Here is a 27,783-nt window from a genome sequence, read left to right as displayed (position 1 = left end):
TTGTTTGCTTTTTTTCTTTATTTTTTTGTAGCCTTTTTTTATATTTAAGATTTTTTCCCTTTTTTCTTGCTAACCCTGCTTTTGGCACTACATACTTAGGGTGACATGTTAGATTGTTTTTTAAAACGTCTATTCAAAGCCTTCATCTTGTGGCAAGCAAAGTATGAATACAGCTAATAAAAATAAAGGTTTATATTTTTCCTTACTTTACACATGAAATAAAAACACTTTTTTGGACCCCCTCAAAAATGGGGGTATTAAAATATTTGACATTTGTATCACAAATCAATGTAATGAGACAGGAAATAAAAACATAAAAACTGTACAAAAATGAGAAAAAAATGTTTTTTTTTTTAAAAAATCCTTGTGATCAAATGATGCAAAGAGTACATAATTTTGCTTTGTTATGTTACTGACCATAGATCTAATTAAAAGAGATGCAGGTTCACTTCTTCTGTTGGATGAAATTTAGATTGACTTGATGTCGGACGTGGGGGACCAGTGGGAAGTTTGGATTCGGATGCACCACAGACCCTAATGAAAGAAGCAAAAAAATACAGTTCAAATTAACTTGTGAATATCACTTTTTCTACGCAGCAATTTAAAAAAAAAGAAGAAGAAATGTTTATCATGTCTGACCTGGGCCCACGAAGGGTTTGCCAGGCTGGTAGCGACCGTTGCCCTGCTGGATGAAGTTCTGGGGCATCCGGTAGGGCCAGGATGGAGACAGGGCGTACTGTGGGGTTTTATTGTGCTCCCATAACCGCGAGCCTTGGCTCATGCCTACAAACTGGGCCGGGTGGCCTGACTCTGTAGAGACGAGATCAAAGCACACTCAATAACTCGCAAAAGAAGGAGAGGCAAAGTTCAATAAAATCTAATAATAAAAGGCTATATATCCCAGTTTGTGTAGGATGGGGCATCGAGAACCGGTTCCAACTTGGAATCATTTCAAAAATTACCATTCCAATGGAACCGTTTGGTTTCGAATCCGATCATCGTTCCAAATTTGACACGCGCAACTTTATGGTTTCCGTAGCGGCCGCCGTACTTCCAGGCGCTTGTTGTGTTGCAGGATCACAGTAAGCGGCGCTGTAAAGTGTAAAAATAACCACTGAATCAAAATAAAAGTTTCCTCTTATCTGTGAAATAAGCATGTGACCCGTTTCAACTCCACCCCTCAAGTAATTGGAATCGAGAATCGATAAGAACCGGAATCGAAAGGAAGAATCTGAATTGCTTAAATCAAAACGATGCCCAACCCTACGTTTGTGTAAACCAACCAGTGTCCCTTCACCAGTGATGTGATGAACCGTGACCCAACATCACAATGCATCTTACTTTATTTAACCCTTTACTGTCTAAAATGATCATGTTTTATTCATTTTAAAGAGCAACCCCTGTTTTAAGTTGATCATTTGCCCTTCACATTCTCCAAAAATGCATCAGGGCTGTCATGCTCAAGCTGTTTTACAATTGTAAACGAGATCAACGTATGTAACTACCGTTGACAAAACAACTATCGCTACGAGGTCAATTTAGTTGGTGTTCTGAAGCTTTCGCTCCGATTAACACCATCTTTCTCAGATGTAGTTTGCCCAGTTGGCACGCCGTTGCAGATGTCCAAATATCATTATTTGGAGCGCCTTTAAATCTTGAGATTGACTATGACATCGGGATGACTGCAGATGATGGTACAGTATGTAATACAAGGTACCCCCAGGATTCTCCAGCTTAAATGTAAGACTTTTTAAGACATTTTTAATACCACTCAGGATTAAATTTAATGCCAACTTTATGGCTTTGCAATAGAAAAATCAGTGTGGATTTTAAGCCAGAGAAAATAAATATTTACCAAGTAAATGAACTTGAATATATATATATAAAAAAAAAACAACATTTTTGTTCTTTGTGTTTGTACTAGGTAAAATAAATAAAAAATGTGTTGCATTTAGAGCTCTTATGCTTTGAAACGAAAAATACATTTATGATGTTACGGCATTTATTTATCCTACGAAAGGACAAGTAAAAAAGAAAATGTAACACTTTTAAGGCCTTATTTTTAGAATATTCAATTTAAGACTTCTTTAATTTGTTTAAGAACCTGTGGGAACCCTTGAATACTTCTTCATTTCTAAGGAAAAATTAAACAAAACTATCTCAACTGTGTGTATGACTTGATCGGGGGCTTGACCTAGATCACAGTGAATGTGATAGAGTCTGAGACCAAAATCATTTCATAGTCTAATTAAACGACAGGAAGACAGAAATACAGAATCACACACCGACGGTGCCACCCAGTGAATACCTGACTTGACCACGGTGCCATTGCCCATGAGTGACCCAGGTTGTGCCAAGTGGTTGTGCCAGTGTCCTTCCCGACCCGGCCCGATGCCCAGCTGTCTCCCTGCCGGCTGGGCGAAGATGATGCTGGGGTCGTTCAGGTTCATGGGGCTGGGGTTGCCCCCTGAGCCTGTGGGACTCCCGTTCCCCGACGCCGAACGCAGGGCAAATTTCAGGCCGGGCGGGGAGGGGGCGTTGGGAGAGGACGTAGTGAGGACTGGTCCGTGTATGGGCCAGGAGGTGGAAGGGATGTGGACCGGGTGGTGAGGCTGCCCCTGGGACTGGTGAGAGGGAAGAAGCCCCAGTGCGGTGAGCGCCCCTGGGTGGTACTGGCCTGGATGGGACGTAGGGAAGCCGAAGAGAGACAGGGGGACCTGGGGGTGAACCGGCTGCTTCGGGGGTCCCGCAGAGTTGGTCTTAATATGGGAAGGCTGAGGGGAACTGGAGGACTGGGAGGAACTCTGAGGGATAGCTGTAGGCTGCGGGGAGTAGGGCGGAGTCTGCCGACTGTCGGACTATTGAGAGGAAGAAAGAAAAGTGGTAGAATTCAGATCAAAGTCACACTTTTATTTATATATTCAAATAATTCATTCAACTGGGAAAATTGTATTTCATGAAAAGTTTTGCAGCATTAACAGGAGTTTAACAAGGGCCAGTTCAACCACATTAGTTTTGATTTTAGCTGCCCATATTTCAAGCTAACAGTAATGAAGAGTCTAATTAAGGGAGTCTCAATTGGGCTCCTACATTCAAAATGCAAAAATATTAAAACAAAATACTTATGAGTTGCTGCTAGAAAAACAATGACAATGAAATGGCTTAAGCCAGACACCCGATCTAGAGGGCTGGTGTGATATAATCTATGAAATCTTTGTAATGGAAAAATCACCTTTCATCCAGGAGGCTTCAGGAAATGAAATGTGAGGACATTTGCAAGAAGTGGAAAATTTATATTTCCTCAAACGCCCTTCCTTTGTTTTGTTGTGTTCTATAATTACATTGTTAAAAAGCTGAAAAGATGGAACATTTCTTAAAAGTATCTACCTAAAGATGACTTGTTGTTGTTAAGTGATTCCAAATGAGTGTGGACTGAAGAAACCAAACATTCTTAACACTGTCAATCACTTGTAAGTAAAGTTTATTTATATAGCACTTTTCACAAATAAAAATCACAAAGTGCTTCACAATAAAGTGAAATACAATTCAACTAACTCTGTCCTGCATTTTTCAATGTAACCTTTCATTTTTAGGGGCCCAACAAATAAATTCTATTCACTTCCCTTGTATTTGGGTGAACTGACCCCAGTGTCGTCTCACATTGCCAGACCCTCCTCCACAGCGCTGCGGAGGAGGGTCTGGCTAGTCCACACAGCATTCCGGGATGGGAGAGAAACGTGCTCTGGTTTATTGCCATTTCTTGCAATCGTCTTGGGCGGCACTAAGCGCCAGACAGAGCCACGGTGCCTCTGGGGAAGGAACTTGTTTTGGTGGAACGTGTACGTTCAAAGGTTGTTTTAGTCGTGCAACAGAAAACTCAGATTGGACAGATAGTCTAGCTAGCTGTCTGGATTTACCCTGCAGAGATCTGAGGAGCAGTTAACCATAGTCCTCAGAAATCCACCGGAGGTTAGAACGCCAACACAAAGAAAGCGGAAGGTGACGGACATCCGGCGGAATTTTCCAGCGGCACCTGAACAATCCCGGAAATTAAACGTCGTGGATATAGACTAACCCCGGTGTAGTCTTTTGTACTCACACATTCAGAGGGCTGCCTGGTCCGTCCAGGACAGTCTGCAGCTGTGTGGGGAATGGGGATGGACTGGGAGCTCACCATAGTTCGTACCATGTGAGGAGCTGGGGAAGAATAAGAAGACACGTAAGCAGTTTTATTTTCACAGCCTGATGGTCTGACTCTTAGCTGTGTCAAGAAAGTCAATCTAACTTTACAAAGCCCCTCTAAATTCTTTCACCATGTGTAAATATGGTGTGTGGTTGTCGACACTCTGTGAGACAGACTTTGTGGATACCTGGTGCTCCGGCAGTCCTCTGTTTGAGGTGGCGGTACTCGGGACAGTCCCTCCGTACGTGACCCATGTCCCCACACTGGAAACAACGTCTGTCCTTCGGCTCCCGATCCTCCTCTTTAACGTCCTCGTCTTTGTCGTTTTCCTTCTTCTTCATCCTGGCAGAGGAAATAGGAAAAAAGTTCAGGACACGACAAGAAGGGATGTATAAACACACATTCAGTACAAATGCATTAACCCTCATGTTGTCCTCGGGTCAAATTTGACCAGTTTAAAAACAATTTTTTTATATCCGACAATATGGGACGTCGAAATAAGCGCCGAAAATGTTAAAAATAAATAAATGACAAAATGTTGGGAAAAGTGACAAAAACGATGAAAAGGCTAGCCTTGAAATCTAGACACACCCTAGCGGCAGCAAATGTAATTTGCAGCCAGCGTCGTCTAGCAACTTCAAAACCGTTGGCTTGCGAGCTGGAAAAACCAAACTCTGGTCAGGCCAATCACGTCGTGTATAGAGTCGGTGGACGGGCTTATAGCTGCTGCTGCTGGCGAACGGCGGTCTTTCGAATCGGCTTTGGCCGCGACTCTGGAAGACTTGGAGTTAAGCTTCTTTGAGAAAAGAACGAAGAACGGCACTGAAGTCATTCTTAAAAAAGGAAGATGTGTTCGGAGTTTTGCCGACCGGATACGGCAAAAGTTTAATCTATCAACTAGCGTTGCTCTGCTTGGTTGTAGCGCTATCCTATTGCGTACAGAGGGAATTTGAAAGACAACCGTTTATCCTGCCCCTCAGATTGAGCCCTGCCAATGGTGAGTTCCCAGACCCAACATCTTGATGTGGGTCTGGCTTGTCAGGCTATGAAAAAGCACCAAAAACGTCAAAAAGAGCGCCCGAAACATTGTAAAAGTGACACGTCGGTAAAAACGTGACTAAACGTCAGAAAAAGCAATAAAAATGTTGAAAAAAAGTGAAAAACGTTGAAAAAACACACAAACGTAATTTGTAAACGTAAAACGTTAAAAAAAAAGCTAGTGTTCGTTCGTGGTTGACAGGAAGACAACACAAGGGTTAATGAGAAAAATAAGAATGGTTCTCACTCTCCTATACATATAGTAACCCTTCTTTTTTATGATAAAGATGTTAACAATATTCTTATACAACCAAGGACTTTTTTTACGGTTATGTAATAATGGCTTCAGTAAAAATCTGTCAGTATTAATCTTGCAATAAAGATTTAGCCAACAGTTGAAAAACAAAGTGTACCTTTACAAACAGCTTAACCCTACTACAGTATGTTAGCCTAACTTAACCTACATTAGTCAGTTGGAGCTTCAGGAAAAAGCAACTCTCTCCTGCTGTTGCTGCTCTACTCCTTTCTGAAGTCTTTTCTTCTTCTCAAATCACACTTTTGTCTCAGATTAACACCAGGAACACACCGCAGGCGTTAAGTGTCATTGCGTAGCGTAGATACAAGCCTGATCGTGCGCCTGGCCTTTCATACCAGACGTGTATTTCTACGTCACAAAGCGATCCTTCTCCTCTCGGCGCTCTCTCGCCTCTCTCTGCCTCTCTCCGATAGAAAGAGACAGGATGAGTGGGGAAAACTGGCAATTGTGGCGTGTGCGTGTGTGTGTAGAAAGTAGAAATGATGATAACATATTACTTCTCAGTAGTTTCTTTAATTTTTTCTCGCTATTCTACCGACGCAAGAGAAACATTTCCATGAACAAACGGGGGACAACCTGCGTCTCTTAGGACAGTCCTTCATGTAATGTCCGATCTTCCCGCAGATCCTGCAGCACCTGTCGTTGGGCGCCAACTCGCCGTCTGTCAACACCTTCGAGTCAAAGAAGTAGTCCTGCAGCAGAACACAAACGGAAACAGCAGACAGTTTAGAAAGGTTCCTCCAAGACACAGAGCAGGCAGCATTCACATTCTTAACCTTTTCAATTCACGAGAGTCAAAAGTGACGTACCACTTCAGTGCCTGGGATGGGGTAGAACGGAGTCCCAAACAACTTTCTCCCATTTATAAAGGCCTTCATGATGAAGTTTGTCACTAGAGGAAGCACAGAAGGAACATTTGCACCTGCTTCTTCAAACATTCATATATCAAACAGTCATGAACAAAAAGGCGGAACTGACAGAAAACGCCTTTGACTAGAGAACAACCATCCCACACATTTAAGTTCTTTTATATACATATAAAAACGTTTTTGTTGAAGAATTTGTTACCAGAAACATCTGAATCATCACTTACTTTTGCGAGAAACTCCAGCACCAAGATTATGATTCAGATCAAAGGGATCTGAGGAGAAAGAACAGATGAGTGAGTAGAAAGGAAGATCCCGGCTGTAACGTTAAGGAGCAGTTCAAGACGGAAGGGATACGCAGATCCGTGTGAGCACCTTCAATAGCGATGCATTTACTGGTCCACTGTTTCTCAAAGGTGGTGAGGCGTTTCCTTTGACGGATGCTGATGACGTGTTCCTTGAAGTCAAATTCTTCCGTGTAAAAGCGCAGGAGTCCCAACCACAGCTCTCCCACCGACTCGGTGTTCGGCTGCAGCTCTGAGAGAAGCCGACGCTGTGCAGAAGAAACACACTTACATATAACATCTATTGGATGCTGAAATAGCAGAAGATGTGTGACAGGAGCAACAGCAGATTTGGACTCCATTCAGATAATGTCAAATGATGCAATGCCATCCCTAGTTTAGGAGACCCTGAGGAGTGTAAGTTAAGTCCCTTTTTTTTATTAAACTCACCAGATCATCGAGATCATCACAAAAGAAAGCATTCCAGCCATCTACCATCCGCTGGGGGACAGTGTTCCCGTCAAAGATCTAAAAAGACATCATACAGACATAGCTCATTTCATTCAAAGCTAAGCAGCTAAGCACTTCAACTTTCAGGTGTATTTCATTTCTTTTGAGTTTAAAGGCTGTGGCCATTAATGAGAGAGTGGTACCTCCTGCAGGACGGGAATGACTGGTGGCTGCCTCTGCTGCAGGAAGTAAAGCACCATGAGGATGTACGCATACGATGAGAGGCTTCCTCTGGACGCATCCCCAATGTCGCAGCGCTGAGAGCACAGAGGGACGTTACATGAAACATGAAATCAAGGAAAGGAAAGGGTTAACTTTTCCTGCTACAGAGTTCCGACCGTCGTCAGAAAGAACAGGGGAGACACTTTGTTTCCTCTCACTATGACTCTAGAGTCGCTACTCGCTCCGAAGCTAATCGCCGTCACCCTCTCACTCACTCTACAACACGCACACACATGCCGGCCCTGCTATTCTCTTAAGGCGCTGACACACCAACCCGATTATCGGCCGACAGTCTGGCGAGGTCAGGGACTTAGTCTGTTTGGTGTGTTCCGTGCCGTCGTCAGTCGGAGGAGTCGGCGGCCTTCATTTGGGCCGATTTGACTTGTTGAATCGGAAGGCGGGCAGTCGGACTCAATGACCAATCTGATTGGTGGAGTGCTAACCCGGAAATAACGAGCAGAATGAGTGTGACTAACGCCTCTCAAAATGTGACGGAAATCTTTTAAACTGACCTTTGTCTATATGAAGACAGATTCAGCAACTGCATGGCCTATTTCTCGCTTAAAATGTTTTCAGAAACACATTTCGGTGAACTATTTTCGTAAAATATGAGATCGTATTCCGAACGAGGCGCCATTATGGTCTGGCTTTGAAATTCGGGAGCAGACAGACCCACGTAACGCGTTCCTCCAATCAGCTGCCGGTTTTCATTTTTTGGGCGACAATACAGATTAGCGCCGGCTGCTGTTATGGAGACGTATTACGTCTCGCGCACGCGCAGAACGTACGCTCAAATCGACGTCGCTTCGGTGTGCTCTGAGAAACTTTTTTGACCAACTCGGGGAGGCAGTTTTCCGCCGAAGGTCGGCCGTCAGGTTGGTGTGTCAGAGCCTTTAAAGAGATCGCCACACACACACACAACTGTAAACTTCAGGCCACTCACGTAGGCTATGGCAAAAGCTCTGCATGAAGCCTCTGCACAAGCATAAGTCAGGCTTAAGAGTGAGCAAAAGACATAATATGGAATATAGATGACATGTTTGACACAAATGAAAAAGCTGTTTTAATAAAAGGTTTAAATTAGACCCAATAAGGTCCGTCAGGTTGCATGATTAGATCGTTCCCTCCTACTTTAACCTGCATGCATTCTACTTATTCTTGACATATTTTTCTCTCTGTTTGCATATATGAATATAACTTTCTTTACAGAGGATTGGCAGTTTTAAGTTTGGTACATCACCACTTAAAAAAAGTTATTTTTGGAAGTTATGTTACACCTTGTGATGCTGCAGCTGCATGTTATACATTTACTTGTTTTGTAATTTGCTGGTGCCAAAATGCCCACGCAACTGATTTATAATTGACATTTATGAGGGCTGACTTACTTACTTACTGTAGCCAGTAAAGCTACTGGCTAAACAATTGAGTTTTAATGGTGCACCCGCATTTAGTAAATCACTCGTTTAGTTAATAAGAACTTCACACGTGCATTTAGCAACAAGTTTAAAATTATTATTGTTATTGGATATTTCCAGGCAGCGCTCTTGAAAGTCAATTCATTTCGGACTGCAAACTGAACCGTCCAAAAGCAATCAGTAAAGGGTTACTGTATCAGTTTGTCAACGTTCCCATACCTTAGCAAAGACCTTCATCGTGTATCCCAGAAATTGCACGCGTGGATCCAGGGCTGCATACGTAGCCAGCATTCTGGTGTTGTGTTGAGCCTACAGGGATGACCCGTCCAAATTAATTCATACAGCACTTTTAATAAAAAGGCATGTCTAAGCACTTTGTATAACAGCGAAGGAAGGTCTTGGTTCACTCACCAGCGTGTTATAAAGGCTAATATCTCCCTCTAAACCACTCTGTCTGTGTTCAAACTTCACAATAGGCACTTTAGCTGTTGTGATAGGCAAGATGTTCCTCAAACCTGTGATGTTCGGAAAATGGGAGATCCCAACCAGTCAGATTCAGTCCTTGACACACTGAAATATCACTGAGTTATAAAAGAGATCATTAGTAAAACGTTAACTCACCTGTATGCTTCTTTAGCACTTTTGCAAGGCCTTCAATGATCTCTTTGCAGTTCAGCCTCTGTTCAGACAGACCAAAAATTACATGTAACAGTGGAAGAATATGAGGGTCACATCTCTAACCCTGCTCAAGGAGCGTGAGTTGCATTAAATGAATGACAGTGTGTGTGTGTGTGTGTGTGTGTGTGTGTGTGTGTGTGTGTGTGTGTGTGTGTGTGTTTTTAGTCTGCCTACCTCTGCAGTCTCATGGCCCTCCAGAGTCATGCAGATGTCGAGGTCACTGTCTCGGAAGCCGAAGCCGTTCTTGGACGAGCCAAACAAGCAGAGCTGAGCTTTTTCTGTGGATCCACACACAGAAGAGATTCTAATTTCCATCCAAATGGAAAACACACATTCTGTGTCATCAGACAGACATTCTCATATAAAAAAAGAGTTTCTCAAATAGTAGCCAGTCTGTTTAAAATCTATGTTCTTTGTGTAGCTCTCCCTCTCCTCTCTCTGTTGCATGTGATGAATAGCCAATAGGAACACTCTCTCTCTTTCTGAAGTGATTGACCAAAGTCTCCCGTCACAGGCTAGATTTACCAAAGCCTCAAAATAGAGCCCAGAGGAAGTGCAGAAGTCTAGTTTTCTGTCAGACCACTTGAATTACAATATGCTAAGAGAATATTATCAATTATTTGTCCAACGATGCCACAAAAAAAAGCTGAAATTGTTCTATCATTGACATTAGATCTCATGAACTGCTGGGTGGCTTTTAACATGAAACGTCAAAGTAGAGCTGGGCAATATATCGATATGATATCGATATTGTGATATGAGACTAGATATCGTCTTAGGTTTTGGATATCGTAATATCGTAATATGGCATAAGTGTAGTCTTTTCCTGGTTTTAAAGGCTGCATTACAGTAAAGTGATGTCATTTTCTGAACTTACCAGACTAATGTAACTGTTATATAATTTGCCTTTACCCACTTAGTCATTATATCCAAATTACTGATGATTATTTATCAAAAATCTCATTGTGTAAATATTTTGTGAAAGCACCAACAGTCAACACTAAATATTGTTGCGGTATTGATATCGAGGTATTTGGTCAAAAATATCGTGATATTTGATTTTCTCCATATCGCCCAGCCCTACGTAAAAGCATTTTGTGTCAACAGCAACAACTTAACAGAACAGAAAGAGAGTAAACGGAAGGCTTGCCAATTAAAAAAGTAAATAAATAAATAAATTGCAGGCATTAGAAAAAAAGACCTGGTTCTCTCTTCAGTGGAAGAACATACATAAAGGCTCCGGTCAATACTTGAGAACTTGTCGTCCGTAGTAGATGCTTAATGCTCACCGTTGTACTCCTTCCTTATGAACCTCTCCAGGCTGCAGAGGATCTGCTCCCTCTTCTGCTGCTCAGCATGTGTAGGTGACAATTCAACTACAAACAGCAGAACAGAAATTCAATCACACACAGTTGCAGTAATTAATCGAACCAGGCCAATCGAAAAATATAATTAATCTGTAATCATTTACTGCTTCCAGAGAATGTGCTGCTTTTATTGTTCTTAAAATTATATTATATTAAACTGAAGATTTGTTTGTTTTTAACATTGGTCAGACAAAACAAGACATTTTTAATGTGGATAATAAAAACTATGACTAGTTGCAGCCTAGTCTGGCATTACGGATGTACATTGCTGCGATCGATTTTGCAAGGGAACTGTTGCCGCATCCGCGCCGCCCAGGACGGTTGTAATTGGTTTAAAGAAATATAACCAAGCCATAACTCCCCCCCGTCCCAAAATAGATAAGAGGTGTAGCCAGACCCTTCTCCAGCACGGATAAGGTGCTGTGCTAGACTAGTTGCAGCCCTGCAATCATAGAACATTGATTTTGATACATTGACATTACATGATTGATAGATACTGGTTCACTAATATGAAGCAGGTTTACTAGGAGTAGATAAGTGTAAACCTACTAAATGATTTCCTATTCATATTATAGTTGGGAGTAAATGTAATGCAGTTTTTTATGAATATTTAATGATAGGACAGCTCAGACATGAAAGGGGAGAGAGAGGGGAAGACATGCAGGAAACCATCACAGGTCGGACTTGAACCCTGGACCTTCTGCATCGAGGAATAAACCTCTATATATGTGTGCCTGCTCTACCAACTGAGCTAACCGGGCACCAGTTTACTTTTTAATGTTATCACCGTAACACACAAAATCTGTTTTTTTGTTTTTCAAGCAAACGATTCACCTCAATGCAATTATCCAAAACTATCCACTATACCTTCAAATTTATATATATATATATATATATATATATATATATATATATTTTTTTTTTTTTTTATTGTTTGTATACTCACCTAAAGGATTATTAGGAACACCTGTAAGATTTCTCATTAATGCAATTATCTAAATCAACCAATCACATGGCAGCTGCTTCAATGCATTTAGGGGTGTGGTCCAGGTCTAGACAATCTCCTGAACTCCAAACTGAATGTCAGAATGGGAACGAAAGGTGATCTAAGCAACTCTGAGCGTGGCATGGTTGTTGGTGCCAGATGGGCTGGTCTGATTATTTCACAATCTGCTCAGTTACTGGGATTTTCACGCACAACCTTTTCTAGGGTTTACAAAGAATGGTCTGAAAAAGGAAAAATATCCAGTATGCTGCAGTCCTGGGGGGCGAAAATGCCTTGTTGATGCTAGAGGTCAGAGGAGAATGGGCCGACTGATTCCAGCTGATAGAAGATCAACTTTGACTCAAATAACCACTCCTTACAACCGAGGTATGCAGCGAAGCATTTGTGAAGCCACAACACACACAACCTTGAGGCGGATGGGCTACACCAGCAGAAGACCCCACCGGGTACCACTCATCTCCACTAAAAATAGGAACATGAGGCTGCAATTTGCACGAGCTCACCAAAATTGGACAGTTGAAGACTGTAAAAATGTTGCCTGGTCTGATGAGTCTCGATTTCTGTTGAGACATTCAGATGGTAGAGTCAGAATTTGGCGTAAACAGAGTGAGAACATGGATCCGTCATACCTTGTTACCACTGGGCAGGCTGGTGGTGTGGGGGATGTTTTCTTGGCACACTTTAGGCCCCTTAGTACCAACTGGGCATCATTTAAATGCTACAGCCTACCTGAGCATTGTTTCTGACCATGTCCATCCCTTTATGACCACCATGTACCCATCCTCTGATGGCTACTTCCAGCAGGATAATGCACCATGTCACAAAGCTCGAATCATTTCAAATTGGTTTCTTGAACATGACAATGAGTTCACCGTACTAAAATGGCCCCCAGTCACCAGATCTCAACCCAATAGAACATCTTTGGGATGTGGTGGAACGGGAGCTTCGTGCCCTGGATGTGCATCTCATGAATCTCCATCAACTGCAAGATGCTATCCTATCAATATGGGCCAACATTTCTAAAGAATGCTTCCAGCACTTTGTTGAATCAATGCCACAAAGAATTAAGGCAGTTCTGAAGGCGAAAGGGGGTCAAACACGTTATTAGTAGGGTGTTCCTAATAATCCTTTAGGTGAGTGTATATGCTGTATATACTGTTAAATCCACCTGCCTCACGTATATAGTCTATTTTGTATGTACATTAAGGGCAACCAATCCCAAAAAGATTTGTGAAAGAAATTGCACTATTGACTACGTACAGTAGCACAATCTGCAGAGTCCATCGAGGATATCTCTGAAGCGGTCGTTCATCGGAGGCAGAGGCTTCAGCTCAATCTTCTTGAAGTCTTCAGGACACTCGTCCTTCAGGTGACCATCTCGCTTGCAGATGCTGCACACAACCGTCGGAGGCTGGAAGACCATGAATGAAACGGCCGATTACACATGACAGCCTTCAATAACACAGAGTAAGTGCAAGATGAAATAGCGTGAATTCCAAATTGTTGCAGCCATCCTGCATTAGTTACAGAACATCCTGTGATAAAGCACTTGTGTGGGGCAATGTCCCATGTTGCACAGCTTAAAAATAAAAATGTCTTAAGGGTTGCATTATGCTCTCCAACAACCACTGAAGCCAATGCATGGACTCAGTCCCCGTGTGTCAATCAACCAATAAAGACCCTCCATAAATTTAAACATCTCCCCTAAGTGACCTGATCCCATCAATGCTAACAGGTGAGATTATGCTTCTTCTACACTGCAGCGATAAAAGTAGGAAAGCTCGAGGAAAAGTATTCTTTTTTTCAAATTAGCTCTATTAAACCTCTAAAAAAACAGTTCAGGAGCTACATTATATTAAATAGTATTGCAGAATTTTATATTTTTGTTAAAACTACAATTATTAATCAATTCAAATATCTCGATTAAATTAATTCTTGATTTGATGCTACTGACTTTATAAAAACAACGTGTACAAAGGGTGAATGGCGTTTATCATAATTACCTTCCCACCAGTGAAAATCATCTTGTCAAACACATAATGCAGATCCTCTGATGCTACTGGTCCATCCTTATCTGAAACACTGCTTTCCTCTTCTTCCTCTTCTTCCTCTTCTTCTTCATCATCATCATCATCATCATCATCTTCCTCCTCCTCCTCTTCTTCCCCCTCCTTGTCACTGTCCAGCAGGCCATTGGGGGAAAAGGAAGGTTTGTTGCCCTCATTGAGAACCATGTCCATGAGACTGGCGTCTAAAGTCTTCTCATCCTTTTTTCTGAACGAATCGGATACATCTTCATCGTCGCTGTCAGGCTCCTCGTCCTCCGTAAACCCCCGGTGCCCCCTCTGATCGGACGGACTTCCTTCACCTTTCCCGTCGTCTTCTTCCTTCTTGTCAACCTTTTTCAATTTTGCACGTTGCTTTTGTGCCTTCTTGCCTCTCTGGCGCCCCCCAGTGCCCCTTCTCTGAGGGCAAGCAAAGTATTTGTAAGCTGTACGGAAGCGCTCCTGGATGTACTCAAACACCATTTGGCTGTTCAAGCTGCGTGCAACATTTCGCTTCAGGGCAAAGGGATCTAAAAGAAGAAGAAAAAACAAGACGTACAGAGTGAATTTTGGAAATTTCGTTAGACCTGTAAGATGAGTTTTCCAACATTGTTGGCTCGCACACCTTCAATAGCAAGCCTGCGACGAGGCCAGTTCTTCCCTTCCCTAGAGAGGAGCTCCTTTAGGCGGATGCTGATGATGTGGTCTTCAAGAGCAAACTCCAGTGTGTAGAAACGTAAAAGCTCCAACCACAACTGGCCCAGCGACACATCTTTACCCAGGTTCAAGGTTAGGCGGGTCTTTAAGGGACAGCGACAGAGGGATAGTTAAAAGCAGGTAGACAAAGCAAGAATATCAATACTGCCCTCCATAAACATATTCCTTGAAATCAGAATCACAGTCAATTGTTCTCTTATGATATGACTGTGTGCTGTAGTGAGACTCACCAAGCCTTCTGAGTAATGAGTATCATCAGGTTTTTTCTGCTCTGGTTTGGGTCTGCCTTCTCCTCTGGCCTCGTTTCGGTTCTCCGTGGAGGTCGGAGGTCTGCGCTCCCACCGGACAAACATGTCCAAACTGATTCCAGTTAGATGATACTCGTCCACGCGTTTCACATCAAAGCCTTCGATCTGAAAGAGGAAAATTAAGTCAAACATAGTCTCGCATTGCCAGACCTTCCTCCACAGCGTTGTCTGGCTAGTCCACACAACATTCAGCGATGGGAGAAAAACTCGGGTTTATTGGCATTTCCTTAAACCAATCGCAATCGTCTTGGGTGGCACTAAGTGCCCAGCAGAGAAACAGTGCCTCTGCAAAATAGCCTTGGGAAGGAACTTGTTTTGGTGAAACGTGTACGTTCAAAGGTTGTTTTAGTCGTACAACAGAAAACTCAGATTGGACAGATAGTCTAGCTAGCTGTCTGGATTTACCCTGCAGAGATCTGAGGAGCAGTTAACCGTAGTCCTCAGAAATCCGGCATAAATGAGTGACATCCGGTGGAATTTCTGGCGGCACCTGAACAATGCCGGAAATGAAACGTCGTCCATACAGACAAATTAAAACATAACCAAGAGGAAAACAAGCGTTAAGCAAAGGTATTTCTACGTGGACCTGTTGATGTCACTTTTGGGTATGGTTACAGGTTCAAGAGCAGGTTCAAGAGCACATACCAACGACACAAAGCAGTGATTCCGGCTGTGGAATGCTTGGAATGAAGGCTTAAAACTTTTAAACAGAAAGAGCAGCAAAACAGTTTTTCACCTTGGTATTGATACTCTTTAACATGCAACTTCAGGAAACCTTTGTTAAGTGAAATTACATCTTTCCACACAGCATCATATATTTGTGATCATCCCTCTGTGAGCACCTCATGGCACAAATAGACTGAAGGACCTCTGTTGCTAAACAAATTAATGGGTTGTAGCACCTTCAAAATCGGTTTTCCTCAGTATTATGCAAATGTCAGCAGCACAGTGGAAGAAGGATTTTTCAGCCATGCATTTTTCTTGAGAAAAACGTGCCTGCTCACAATAACACCCACACTTTTATTACATCAACATCTTGCGTTCAACCCGTGTTTCGCAACACAGAGCTGAGCCGACAACATGGCACAAGACGCAGACGAAGAATGTGACTCATTCCTCTACAATTCCCATTAAAAGGGCAGACACTGTCTGATTTACACCAGGATGTTTTCTGTGACCACTTTTCTGTGACATGTTTTAAATTTCAGCCTTTTTTCCTGCTTTATATCCAAAGAGACCTACTATAGAGACCTCTATATTTTAAGTTTATTTTTCATTTTAAAAAAAGTCTGGATAGTGCACCACAAATAATGGGAAGTGCACAGGATAGCACTGACAAATAACACGCAGAGGGGATTTTTAAACTTCCATAGAGTTAATTGAGAATTAACAATTTTTAATTTATAAAAGTATAAACAAATTAAGTATACTACCACAACCAACATATGATAAATGGGCAAATCATTAGTTATAGGAGATGAAAATAAGCAGTTTTTGGGTATGATGTTTAGAAGAATATTTTAGAAAGAAGATTTAGAGTCTGTGTACTGTTCAGGTTCAGGTGTGTATTTGTCGGAAACAGGATTTTACAGGTTCAAGTGTACAGGCTATATGTATGATAATGATTGAGATCATCATAAAACAAGTTAGATCAAAACAGGTCTGTTCTTCATGGCCAACCATTGACAGCAACGCCTTCGGCTTCGTGTCATCTCGCTACGGTCAGCTTACAAAAGGCATAAAATGCCCATTAAGTGATTTAAAAGAAGGAAAAAGGTTGAAAGATTTTTTTCTATTTTGTTTAAGACTGGATTTTTCCAGTGAAAGTGGACAAGACTAAGACCTGGAAAACCTTCACCTACCCAGCGGCCCAGGTAGACGGGGAGGATGGGCTCTTTCCTCTGCTGCAGGAAGAAGATGACCATGAGGGCGAAGGAGTACGAGGGGATGCCACCTTCAGCCTGGCAGTCAATGTGACACAGCTGCAGAGATAAACAAAACGCTTTCTGTTAATGTGCACTTTGGCCTTAATCCAAATTTAGTTTTTTCATTTTGGACCTAGAAGTAATATAGCTGGTTTGTGCAGAGATAGACACACGCATTGCGATCCGTCTGCTTTAAAATCCAATGTGTCTGATATCAGGATATACTTTTTAGACAGTGGGACTGGTATATTGTGTGTGTCATTTAATAAACGTACTAATTAGCAAAAGTAAAAACTATTTTTGAAAATTCAAACCTGCTGACAGACACCTGCTTTTGTACTACAAAAGGGAGAAAAAACAAGCTATTTATTGTTTCTTCTTTCAGCTGAGGATTTAGTGTCAGTGTCAGCCTTACCCTTGCCCAGTAGCGAAAGGCCAGCACCAGCGGGACCAATCTGGGCTCCAGTTTAGAGAGGGCTGCCAGGTGATTGGTGGTGAGACAAGCAACGTCATTACCTGCACTCACTTTACACACCAGGCCGCTGCACAGGAACAGAGGTTAGGGAAGACGACAATGAAAAGTTGGATTAAATTCTTCTTACATTGATATTGAACAGAACCTCCTGCTGCAAGGGCTCATTGAGGGATACCATATGGAATATGTTGTGTTTAACATGGAAAACATTGGAGGTAGTGAGGAACTGCTGTTTCTTTTTAGAGGGATGTTTTTTTGGAGGCACTAAAATTGGTGACAGGCTGTAAATTAGTGTTGGAACTGCATGCCTCAGATGTCAGGAGATGGGGAGAGGATTTGAACTGTAACAATGTGCAGTTACATAAGTACACTGAAATAAGATCCTCTGAAGCAGCGGACTCTTAAGGTGCCAGGTTGCACTCGTATAAAGATTTCCTTGTTCTAGTCATACGTGTAAAGTCACAAACAAATGTTTAAAAAGAATATGAAAACTACATACTATACTATCACTACTGTTATCTGAAACTCTCTTTCTAGACCTGTATGACAAATAATTTGAACATCAATAAGAGTAAACAGACATAATATACATATAAAAATCGGCAAAACAAACTGCATCGATGCATTTAAGGCAGCACTCACTTGCTAACGTCCCGACAGAACACGGCAGGAACTTTGGCATGAAAATCGGACTCAACCTCAGAATATTCGGCTAGAGAGGAAAGACAGAACAAAAAAACAAACAGCGAATGGCCTTCAAGAGGGCTGCGCACAAACAAATTCATTGCAGGACTTTTAGTGGAACCACACACAAAGAAGCATTAAAGGTGCTCTAAGCGATGTCACGAGTTTTTTAGGCTACAACATTTTTTGTCATATACAGCAAACATCTCCTCACTATCCGCTAGCTGCCTGGCCCCTGAACACACTGTAAAAAAAAAACGCGGTCTCTGTAGACAGCCCAGGCTCCACAAACAAACTGCGCCAACCTGCACCACGAAACATAACAAACAAACAGTCTTCCAGCGTTCCAGACAATAACCGACAAGAAGGATTTGGGGGTGGGGGTTGGGAAGGTTAGTGCGCGGAAGCACGGAAGGGACGGGATGAGGAGGAGGGAGGGGCGAGCTTGCCTCGTTTTGTTTGAAAATACTTCAAAACGTCAACAAGAAGTGCCGTCACCCAACATCGCTTAGAGCACCTTTAACAATCCAAACCACGTGGATGAGGTCCTTAAGGAGAAACATTTCATTCAAATTCAAAACCAAAGCAGATCAGGAATTTCCGAACAATGTGCTTCTTGAAAAATGTTCTGCTAAGCAAACGCGATCAGACATGAACCAACAAGATACACCTGATAATTCCAGACAAAACCAGAACAGTAGGTCTATGCACCTTAGTAACAATTGATCATGTCTCAATTCGTGGAAAATTCAACATGCACCGAGCACTTTAATGTATACAGGGTTCATACGCATTTTAACCAATACTTTTCGGCAAATTTCCATGACTATGTATTCCTGAAAATGTCAGTCGACATTATACAATAAGAATAAAAATCTGTGTTAAAGTTTACCCTCAGAGGTTTAACAATAAAATGAATGACAATTTATGTGGCTCATAGTGGGAGTCGTAATATCGCTCCCCGAATAGAACGGTGAGGTTAGGACGACGCAAAACACATTTATTAATCACATATTATTATACTGTGTTAAAAAACAATTTCCATGACTTTTCCAAAACCTTCTGGGTCTTTTTATGTTTCCAAAACCTTTCCAGGCCTGGAATTTGCATTTTTTAAATTCCATAACTTTTCCAGGATTTTTCAAAACGTATGAACCCTGTGTATATGACAATAAACTAAACTTGACTAAACTTACGGCTCTTCTTAAGGATTTCCAGGACTTGAATCAAGACCTCAGGTTGTGTCATCTGAACAGACAAAAGTAATGAGAGACAGTCAACGATAAGGAATATTGTGTGTAGTTAGTATTTTGTAAAAAATAAAAAATAAATAGCAGAAGCAGACTTACTGAGGAGGGGTGGGTGACATCAATGTTGATATCACTCTTCTTGAAGGCAAATCGGGTTAGACATGAACCATAGAGACGGAGAGCACAAGCTGAAAAAAAACAAAGACAAGACATTGGACAATATATACAGAATATTTCACACTCAGAAATACTTAACAAAAACCAGTGGTGGAATGTAACTAAGTACATTTACTCAAGTACTGTACCTAAGTACAAATTTGAGGTACATTCCACGTTCTACTTCTACTCCGCTACATTTCAGAGAGAAATCTTGTATTTTTTACTCCACTGCATTAATCTAACAGCTTTAGTTACTTCACAAATTAAGATTTTTGCACACGAAACACATGTAGTTTATAAAATACGGTGTTTTATTATAACTTAAACTACCCAACAATATAACGGCCTACAAGTCCAGCTGAAACAATTAGACCATTAAACATTTAGTTGATTATCAGAACTGTTTTGATTGTTTTTAGTTTGTAAAATGTGAGGATTGTTCTGCATTGAGTACTTTAAATACTTTAAGTACATTTTACTGATGATACTTATAAACTTCAGTATAATTTTGAATGCAGGACTTTTACTTGTAACAGACTATTTTTACAGTGTAGTATTAGTACATGTACTTAAAGCAACACTAGAGAACTTTTTGTACCTTAAAATAATGTTTCCAAAATCATTTCAGTGGTTCATCAACTCGTAACAGGGTGAACAGCACTTCTGCATTTGCTTTGCGGCCCTCTATCGGCTATAACCACACTATGCAAGTTTGCCAGATGGGGGAAGCGGATCTGTAGTTCGAAAGAGATGTAATAGGACAATTCCGCTTCCAACCTGTAGGGGGACCGAAGCGGGAAAAGTTCTCTAGTGTTGCTTTAAGTAAAGGATCTGAATACTTCTTTCAGACAGACAAAAATTAAAGCTGCTCCGCAGCAATGGTCGGGGTCGAGCATTTTAGACTCACAGGGAAGGGGTCCAAAGCACAATGGCTGATTTTGTATGAGACGTGGCATTGTGACTAATGGGCTTTGAACTCGCAATGTTCCGGTCCAAAGGCAAATGCTGATCTCATTGAGCTATTGTCCAGGTGATGACGCCTCTAGCTACTGGCTCTGGATTGATTGTTAATCAGAATCAGGTGTGTTAATGCAGACACACATTTAAAATATGCAGGGTGGTTGTCCACAGCACAACGCCTGATTAGATACATGTATGATCATCTTGCAACACCATGGGCTCGAACTTGGAACCATTGAGGCCGTGGGCAGGTTCTGATCTCAGGGAGCTATTATCTGGATGATGTCACGGGTGGCATCGCAAAACCTCGTAGACGAGGAGCAGGCTTGCGTGCAAATGCAGAATTTAAAGCTGCTGTAAAAAAAATTATTTCTTATTCGAAAATTCTGAGAATTTGTGTACTTGGTTAAGACAACATAGTGATGCCTGTAATTTATTTTCAAAAAGATCAATAAATGCCAAACTGATGTTTAAAGATACTCTATTTTGCATTGACTGCAATGTGTAGATGGGGACACAATTCAAACATGTTTTTAAAATTCACTTTTTGAGATAAAATTCAGAAATTTTGCACACCAAATCTACAGTGATCTTCCAATGTTGTGATTTTTTTTCCATGAACACCAAAGATTTAGTTTGGAAGAAATTGCAGTATTTGTTTACACTACTGGATGCAGTAAATCGATTTTATGTACTGTGGGCTCAATTTTTGATAAATCAAAAATTTGAATGGTAAATTTGTGGAGGACAGTCTGAAGATGAAGTTGCCCACATGTGGTGTCAATTGAAACAAACATGTGGGAGGAGATAGGTTTAAGAAGTTTTGCAGTTTTTGCAAAAAGTAGAGTGGTGGACTTCAAAATTGCTACAAGGTAACAGCAGAGCTGCTCGGCCCCTAACTAGGCACTGAGGACCAGCTAGCAGAAGGTCTAGTTTTTCAGGACATTTCCTGTTTACACTTACACTACAAAAAAAAAAAAGGCTGAGTGGCATCACAGCATATAACCTGAGAGGTGCTTCTTTATGATCTCTTCCATCCTGATGACCACGGCCTTCCGAACCTCAAAGTCCTCCTCCGAGATGCCGTGCTGCCTGGCTGTTTCTAGGACCGCCGCGTCCACGGCCCTCAGCTGGGCAGCGGAGGCGCGCGGCAGGGCACGCAGCTCATTCTCCTCCTGTTTCTCCTGATACACCAGACAGACAACAGAGTATGTAAAATACTTTTGTTTAGAACATAATGAAAAACCAAGGCACCTTTTGTTGAAGAAAATATTGAAAAGCCTTTATTGATGCAGCTAATGCATAGCAAAAGCTAAAAAATACACACATGGTTGGGGAACACAGGCCTTATTCAGGGTGAAGTATTTCTTACCTTTACCTATGCATTAGCCGCATCAATAAAAGGCTTATTAATATTTTCTTCAACAAGAGTGCCTTGGTTTTTCATGCTGTTCTGATACTATTGGATTACGCCTGCACCAAAGAGCACCTAGTTAGACTTTTTTCAACCACCCCCAAAAAGACGCGCTCCTTTTCTCTGTCTTCCCACATGTAAAATACTTTATTCTAAAGTCATACTTTATGCCCATTCAGAAGAGCATCAAAAAAGCACAAGTGCTGGGATGAGTGACAACACAGACTTAAAGTTCCCCTACCATTATGTTCTTCTTGTGTCTCTTCTCCTTGATGTGTTTGTGGGCTCCTTGAATGTTCTCGATGTGCACAGAACACAGCTTGCATAAGTATTGATAGTTTGGGTACTCGGGGGACTGCTGTGGAAACAGGAAGAGAGGCAAAAGCAATCGGTTTATGCAGGTTCTCTCGCAGTTCTTTGGTTGAAAATCTGGGGATTTGTCATTTTCACATGATCATAATCAAATTCTTTAGTCCCACCTGCTCATGATAGGCGGCGATACAAACAAGCAAAATCGTTAGTATAGGAAAAACACAGGCTGACGATGATTCCATGAGCCAAAGTAAAAGGGTAAAAATGGGAGGAATGTGTTTGCATTATTATTTTTTATTTATCAAAATAAGCCCAACGTCTCCTTCAGTGCATCAGCCTTTCATTTTGTCTCGACACAAAACAGCTATACAACAACTTTAGCTCTAAATATTCTCATTTGGGTCGTTACCAAAGTATTAGCATTCAACCCATCATACAGAACGGACCTGTCAGTATTTTAGACATAACTCGTTTATCTCAACTAAACACCAAGAACTTGATCAGTCATCCGCTCTTGTGTGCAGTTATTGTTCCGCCAAAACATATAACATCTCAGTTGGTGTTTTTTTGTGTGCAGTTGATAATAATTAACTAAGCACCGTTTTACAGCCAGTTTTGGGCTAAGCTTTCTAGTAAACTCCATACATCCCTGTGGAAAACAAGAACATATTGTTCATTCTCAATTAACTCTACGGAAGTTTAAAAAAATCCCCTCCAGGCATGTTTTATGAAATATAAAAATACTCTGCTGGGAATAACAATGCGTGTCTGATTTAGTTTTTCCACAAGTTAAATGACCTCGTTCAAAATTCTTAAAAAATTACATCTACTCCTTTTCCCTCATTAAAAAGCACAGAAATGTGGCCGTTCAGCTCAGTTGGTGGAGTGGGCGCACACATGCAGAGGTTTGTTCCTCGACGCAGAAGGTCCAGGGTTCGAATCCGACTAGGGATGCACCGATCTGACTTTTTCAGTCCCGATACTGATACCGATGCCTGGGCTTTGTGTATCTGTCAATACCCGATACCGATCCGATACCGTTGTTGAATTAATAATACGCTGTATACCTTCCACCTTATACCTTCCTTCCACCATGTGGAAGAGACTTTCCTAACTAAGACAAAAAAACAGAGATGTAATGTATCGTATTCTTATTTATTTGTACACTCAACTCTTCCAGCATGCGACACACGTGCGACAGAGGCAAAAAAAAAACACAGTGGCTCAGTGGTTAGCACTTCTGCCTCACAGCAAGAAGGTTCTGGGTTCGAACCCAGGCCGTCCCAGGCCTTTCTGTGTGGAGTTTGCATGGTCTCCCCATGCTTGCATGGGTTTCTTCCCACCATAAAGACATGCATGCAACTAGGACTACAGTTGAAAATTAGCCGACTGGCTAACACTGGCGCATTTACAGAAATGTTGATTAATGTGCATTGTCCTAATCAATAAAATAAATAAGCTATTTTGTCAATATCGGGACCGATAACCGATCTTAATATTGGATCGGTGCACCCCTAAATCCGACCTGTTTTCCTGCATGTCTTCCCCCCTCTCTCACCCCTTTCATATCTCTCTGCTTTCCTGTCCAATAAAGGCAGAAATGCCCAAAAATAACAAAATTAAAATTTAAAAAAAAAGCACAGAAACTATGAATTTACAATAAGAGGGTCCGTGGTTTTAGTATACATAGAGTAGGTAGACTTCCATCAATTGTTGAATTCTGATCATATTTAAAACTATCTTGTCTATGGACAAAAACAATAGATGATGTTTGATCAGAGATTGATAGATAAATAAATGTGTTTATGCATGGCTCTATTTATCAATCTATCAACCTATCTATTACAGATGTAGCAGACCCATAATGCAGCATATGGATGAGTGGGGCCCTACATTTATTGTATGTCAGGCGAGACTGGATTGTTTCCTTACTTTCAACAGTCGGTGGATGTAGTCTCTGTAGAGGCGCTCCTCTGCCTGTCGGAGGCCCAGCTGTTGCTCTGTCAGGGGCCCTTCCTCCACAGTGGGCCTCACCTCTTTGACCGACTGATGCATCAATGCAGCAGCTTTCACCCCTACAAAACAACAAAGACAAAGCACCGTTTACCAGAGATACATTTGGTGAAGACGACAGAATCATCTCAGGAAAAAAAAACATTGTGCAAACCCACCATGAGACTTTTCCTTTGCCGGAGCTACAGTGGAGCTCTTGGCCGGCTCTGTGGGGCCTTTCGCAGGTGTGCCGGGCCCTACAGGAGAGCTGGTCCCTCGGTTTGCTGAGGGGCTGTTGTCTGGAGAAATAGACACCCTTGAGTCAGGAGCCTGTGCCACCGGCTTCTGTTGTGAGCTTGTTGCTTTTCCTTTCCCTCGCTCCCCAGAACTTGTTCTTCCAGTCAGTCTAGTCAGCCTGAAGGACCGTCCTCTCCTCTTGTCCTGGGGGACGTCTGTGAAAGTCTTGCCTGGCCCGCGGCTTCCCTGACTGCCTATATGATGTTCATCCTTTGCGGCAGCGAGGTTTTCTTTGCTGCGGGCTGCAGACTTGGTGCCCTCTCCTCCTTTACTTGACTTCTCACTGGACAGAGGTTTGGCTCCTCTGGGTTGGGACTGTTTGACTGATTTTACTGGACTTTTGGACTCCTCCATCCCTCTCGCTCTTGTCCCTGGTGGAGTCAAACCCACGCTGAGGATGACCAGGGAGGCAGGCCACCTAAAGTCTAGGTAAAAAAAAAAAAAACTAAAGCTACCTGACCAAATATGTGTAGACACACTTTGAATGTAACTTGCATATTTTTTTCTACAGAACTTTAGCATGTGACAAATGTATATGGCGTCAGGATTATGTCCTATCTCACGTGTGTAATAAAACATGCTCACGAGCAAGTTATATAATTTCACACACGCAGATATTACATTTTGAGACTTGTAGAGGCAGCTGCGAGCGTGAAACAAAACATAGGGAGAGGGGAAAGAATGGCACCTGTGTGTATAAAACTAAGCATCACACGCCTGTGAAAGTCTAGATTGTGAGCACTGGAGGGCATACACGCTCTCGCTGGTAAACCTGCCCTCCAGCGCTCGCAAAGCAGACACTGGCGGGCGCGTCGTGGATGCTCTGTGCTCATGCTGCTTAGTTTCGTACGCGCAGGTGCCTTTCTTTTGCTCTCCCTATTTTTTCTTTCATGCTCGCAGCTGCCTGTACAGGGGAGGTCAGCACCAGCTGCTGTCCGTCAGCGTGCACAGAGAAATTTATATTTTTAGATAAAACAGAAGTTGACAAAGTTTTCCTTTGGGGACATAATTTGAAGCTGAAAATTTGTAATAAATTGCTGTATAACGCAATAATATCGTATCGTGACATAGGCGTTGTGATATTATCGTATCATGGGGCCTAATAATGAGTACTTTAACATTGGTAGTTTAAGTATATTTTGATTCTAATACTTTTGTAATTTTAAAAAGATTCTGAATGCAGGACTTTTACTTGTAACGGAGTATTTTTACACTCTGGTATTGCTACTTTTAACTTAAAGGTCCCGTATTATAAAAACTGAGATTTCCATGTCTATTTTGATTATAAAGCAGGTCAAGGTGCTGTCTAATTACTGTGAAAGTATCAAAGTGCTCAGTCCACAGAGAAACGCACACTGCCCGTATTCAGAAACGGTGCCTTTAAACGAGCCGTCAGGACTTCAGCACGGCTGTGATGTCAAAAACTATACTTTATAGGGAGAAAGTGCCGCTGTAGTGGCATTACAGTCATCCCCGGGTGCAATGACCCACAGATGTTGAAAGACCAGGAAACACTGAACAGATCGGGCTTTTCTTTTAGGCAGGGAGACAGGCGCTAAAACAGAGCGTTTCAGACAGAAGGTGAATACAGGTGTATTCAGACAGACAGTATGAGAAAAAGAAAAAAAGAAAAAAATTAAAAAAGCATGTAAACAACAAAACATGAATAGGCTAGGAACCTGAAAACTGGCATACCGTTAATTAGATTATAGGACTTTTATGTAAAAGATCTGAGTACTAAATACTTCTTCCACCACTGTTCACATGTACAGAGCCAGAGCAGACCGAGCAGTGATGCCGATGTTGTGTCAAAGTCTGTTTCCCCTTCGTATTCCGTACCGCCCCCCTTCGTGGTCGGTGTTATGGTGAAATACCGTTAGTTAGCTAGAGTTAGGTTTTGGTTTGACTAATTGAGAATGAACTAACGTTTGTTTCAGGTAGTTCAGGGGAAACGAAAGTGATGGGAAAACAAGACTTCGACACAACACTGGGACTTCACGTTAGCTCAACTTTCAATACAGAACTGAACAGAGAGGGCAATCATCACAGATATTATCGACTAAAATAAATGCTCACCATTAAAATCAAAATGTGTTTCCTGTTTTATAGGAAGGATTCACGTTGACTTCCTGCCGACTTCGTTAAGCTAGCTAACTAATGTTAGCGGCTGTGCCCCCCGGTCGTCCGGCTGAGCTAGCTAACGGGAAATAAATAATACTGGCACCCAGTTGCCACACAACAGCAAGTCATTAAAAACAACGACTTCAACCATTACAATACAGAAGAGCGCGTATTAACTTACATTCGAGCTCTAAAGTTGATTCCGAATTATTGTTTAGCTGTCTCCATGGTAGTGTACTAAATGTTTTTCAAATCCCACGGCCCTGGTCAAAACAGCAACCATTGACGCCATGTTAATACGTTACCCCGCTGCATTGTGGGAGCGCCAGTAATGATGAGATGAAGAGGGGCGTGAAAGGTGCTGCGTTCAAATACCGTTTGAGAACTCCCTACTGTATTTACAGTATTTTATTTTATTCAAAATATATATATATATATATATATTGAATAAAATATATTTTATATATAAAATATATGTATAATATATATATATATATAAAAATATATATAAAATATATATATATATATATATATATATATATATATATATATATATATATATATATATATATATATATATATATATATATATCACGACAGTAGGTCGGTGACACATAATCTAAATGATAATAATAATTGCAGATATATTTAAAAAAAAAAAAGGGGGATACAAAATAAACGAAATTAAATAATTTGATGTGTTTACAAAAACACATTTTAAGAAAAGGGTAGGCCTATATAATGTTAAAATTAGGGATATTTTGCATGGGTTTCTACTCAAATAGGCCTACATTCTCTATATAAGTTGCCTTGGCCAGACAAGGCATTTTTGCTCGTTTTTCTTTAAGTAAAATGTTTTCAACAAATATGCTCCCTCATAATTAGGCTATAGTGTTAAAGTTACTCCGGGGTTATGCAAAGCAAGGCAATTCAAAATATATTATAATCCCAGAGCTGTCATCTCTTTTCTCTTCATAATCCTGTTGTATAATTGCCAAAGATCTGATGTAAACTTGAACGATTGGAAATGTAGCAGATTTACTTAAAGAGTTGAAACAACATTGTATCCACAGATATAAAAACAAAAGAAATATTGTTTTATTTCTATGATTGTATCTTGCACCCAGAAGCATCTGTCCTTTTACTCAAAGATAAACACAGCCAGTTGTTGAAAAAGGTTTTGTTCTCTATTTTTGGCATGTGTTCATTTGTTTTCCTCCAGAAAAAAAAGTAGGCCAT

At 41.4% G+C, this 27,783-nt stretch overlaps 1 protein-coding gene across 4 annotated transcripts; it reads right to left on the bottom strand.

The window, feature by feature from the left end:
* Nucleotides 1-26,879, bottom strand: tut4 (terminal uridylyl transferase 4). Of its 4 annotated transcripts, XM_031282342.2 has the most exons (31): nt 26,726-26,879; nt 24,306-24,848; nt 24,067-24,209; nt 22,064-22,180; nt 21,415-21,592; nt 19,389-19,477; nt 19,236-19,287; nt 17,998-18,067; nt 17,296-17,422; nt 16,818-16,937; nt 14,878-15,060; nt 14,556-14,730; nt 14,045-14,460; nt 13,889-14,005; nt 13,146-13,296; nt 10,802-10,888; nt 9,687-9,790; nt 9,456-9,513; nt 9,246-9,349; nt 9,054-9,143; nt 7,341-7,454; nt 7,138-7,215; nt 6,779-6,956; nt 6,631-6,678; nt 6,347-6,429; nt 6,114-6,229; nt 4,371-4,525; nt 4,100-4,197; nt 2,309-2,858; nt 640-810; nt 1-534 (listed from the first exon to the last, which is right to left on the bottom strand). In XM_031282342.2, the coding sequence occupies exons 2-31, from the start codon at nt 24,775-24,777 to the stop codon at nt 446-448; spliced, it is 4,533 nt and encodes a 1,510-aa protein (XP_031138202.1). In that variant the 5' UTR covers nt 24,778-24,848; nt 26,726-26,879; the 3' UTR covers nt 1-445. The 4 variants fall into 4 exon arrangements, with proteins under 4 accessions (XP_031138202.1, XP_031138200.2, XP_035863191.1 ...); XM_031282340.2 differs by having other exon boundaries at nt 13,889-14,460; XM_036007298.1 differs by having other exon boundaries at nt 640-816; nt 2,693-2,858; nt 13,889-14,460.
* Nucleotides 26,880-27,783: the final 904 nt, after the last annotated feature.

The sequence above is a fragment of the Sander lucioperca genome, chromosome 11 (assembly GCF_008315115.2).
Source record: "Sander lucioperca isolate FBNREF2018 chromosome 11, SLUC_FBN_1.2, whole genome shotgun sequence".
Classification (NCBI taxonomy): Eukaryota; Metazoa; Chordata; class Actinopteri; order Perciformes; family Percidae; genus Sander; species Sander lucioperca.
Note: the sequence above shows the minus strand (reverse complement) of the source record. Positions and strands in the feature narration are given on the sequence as shown.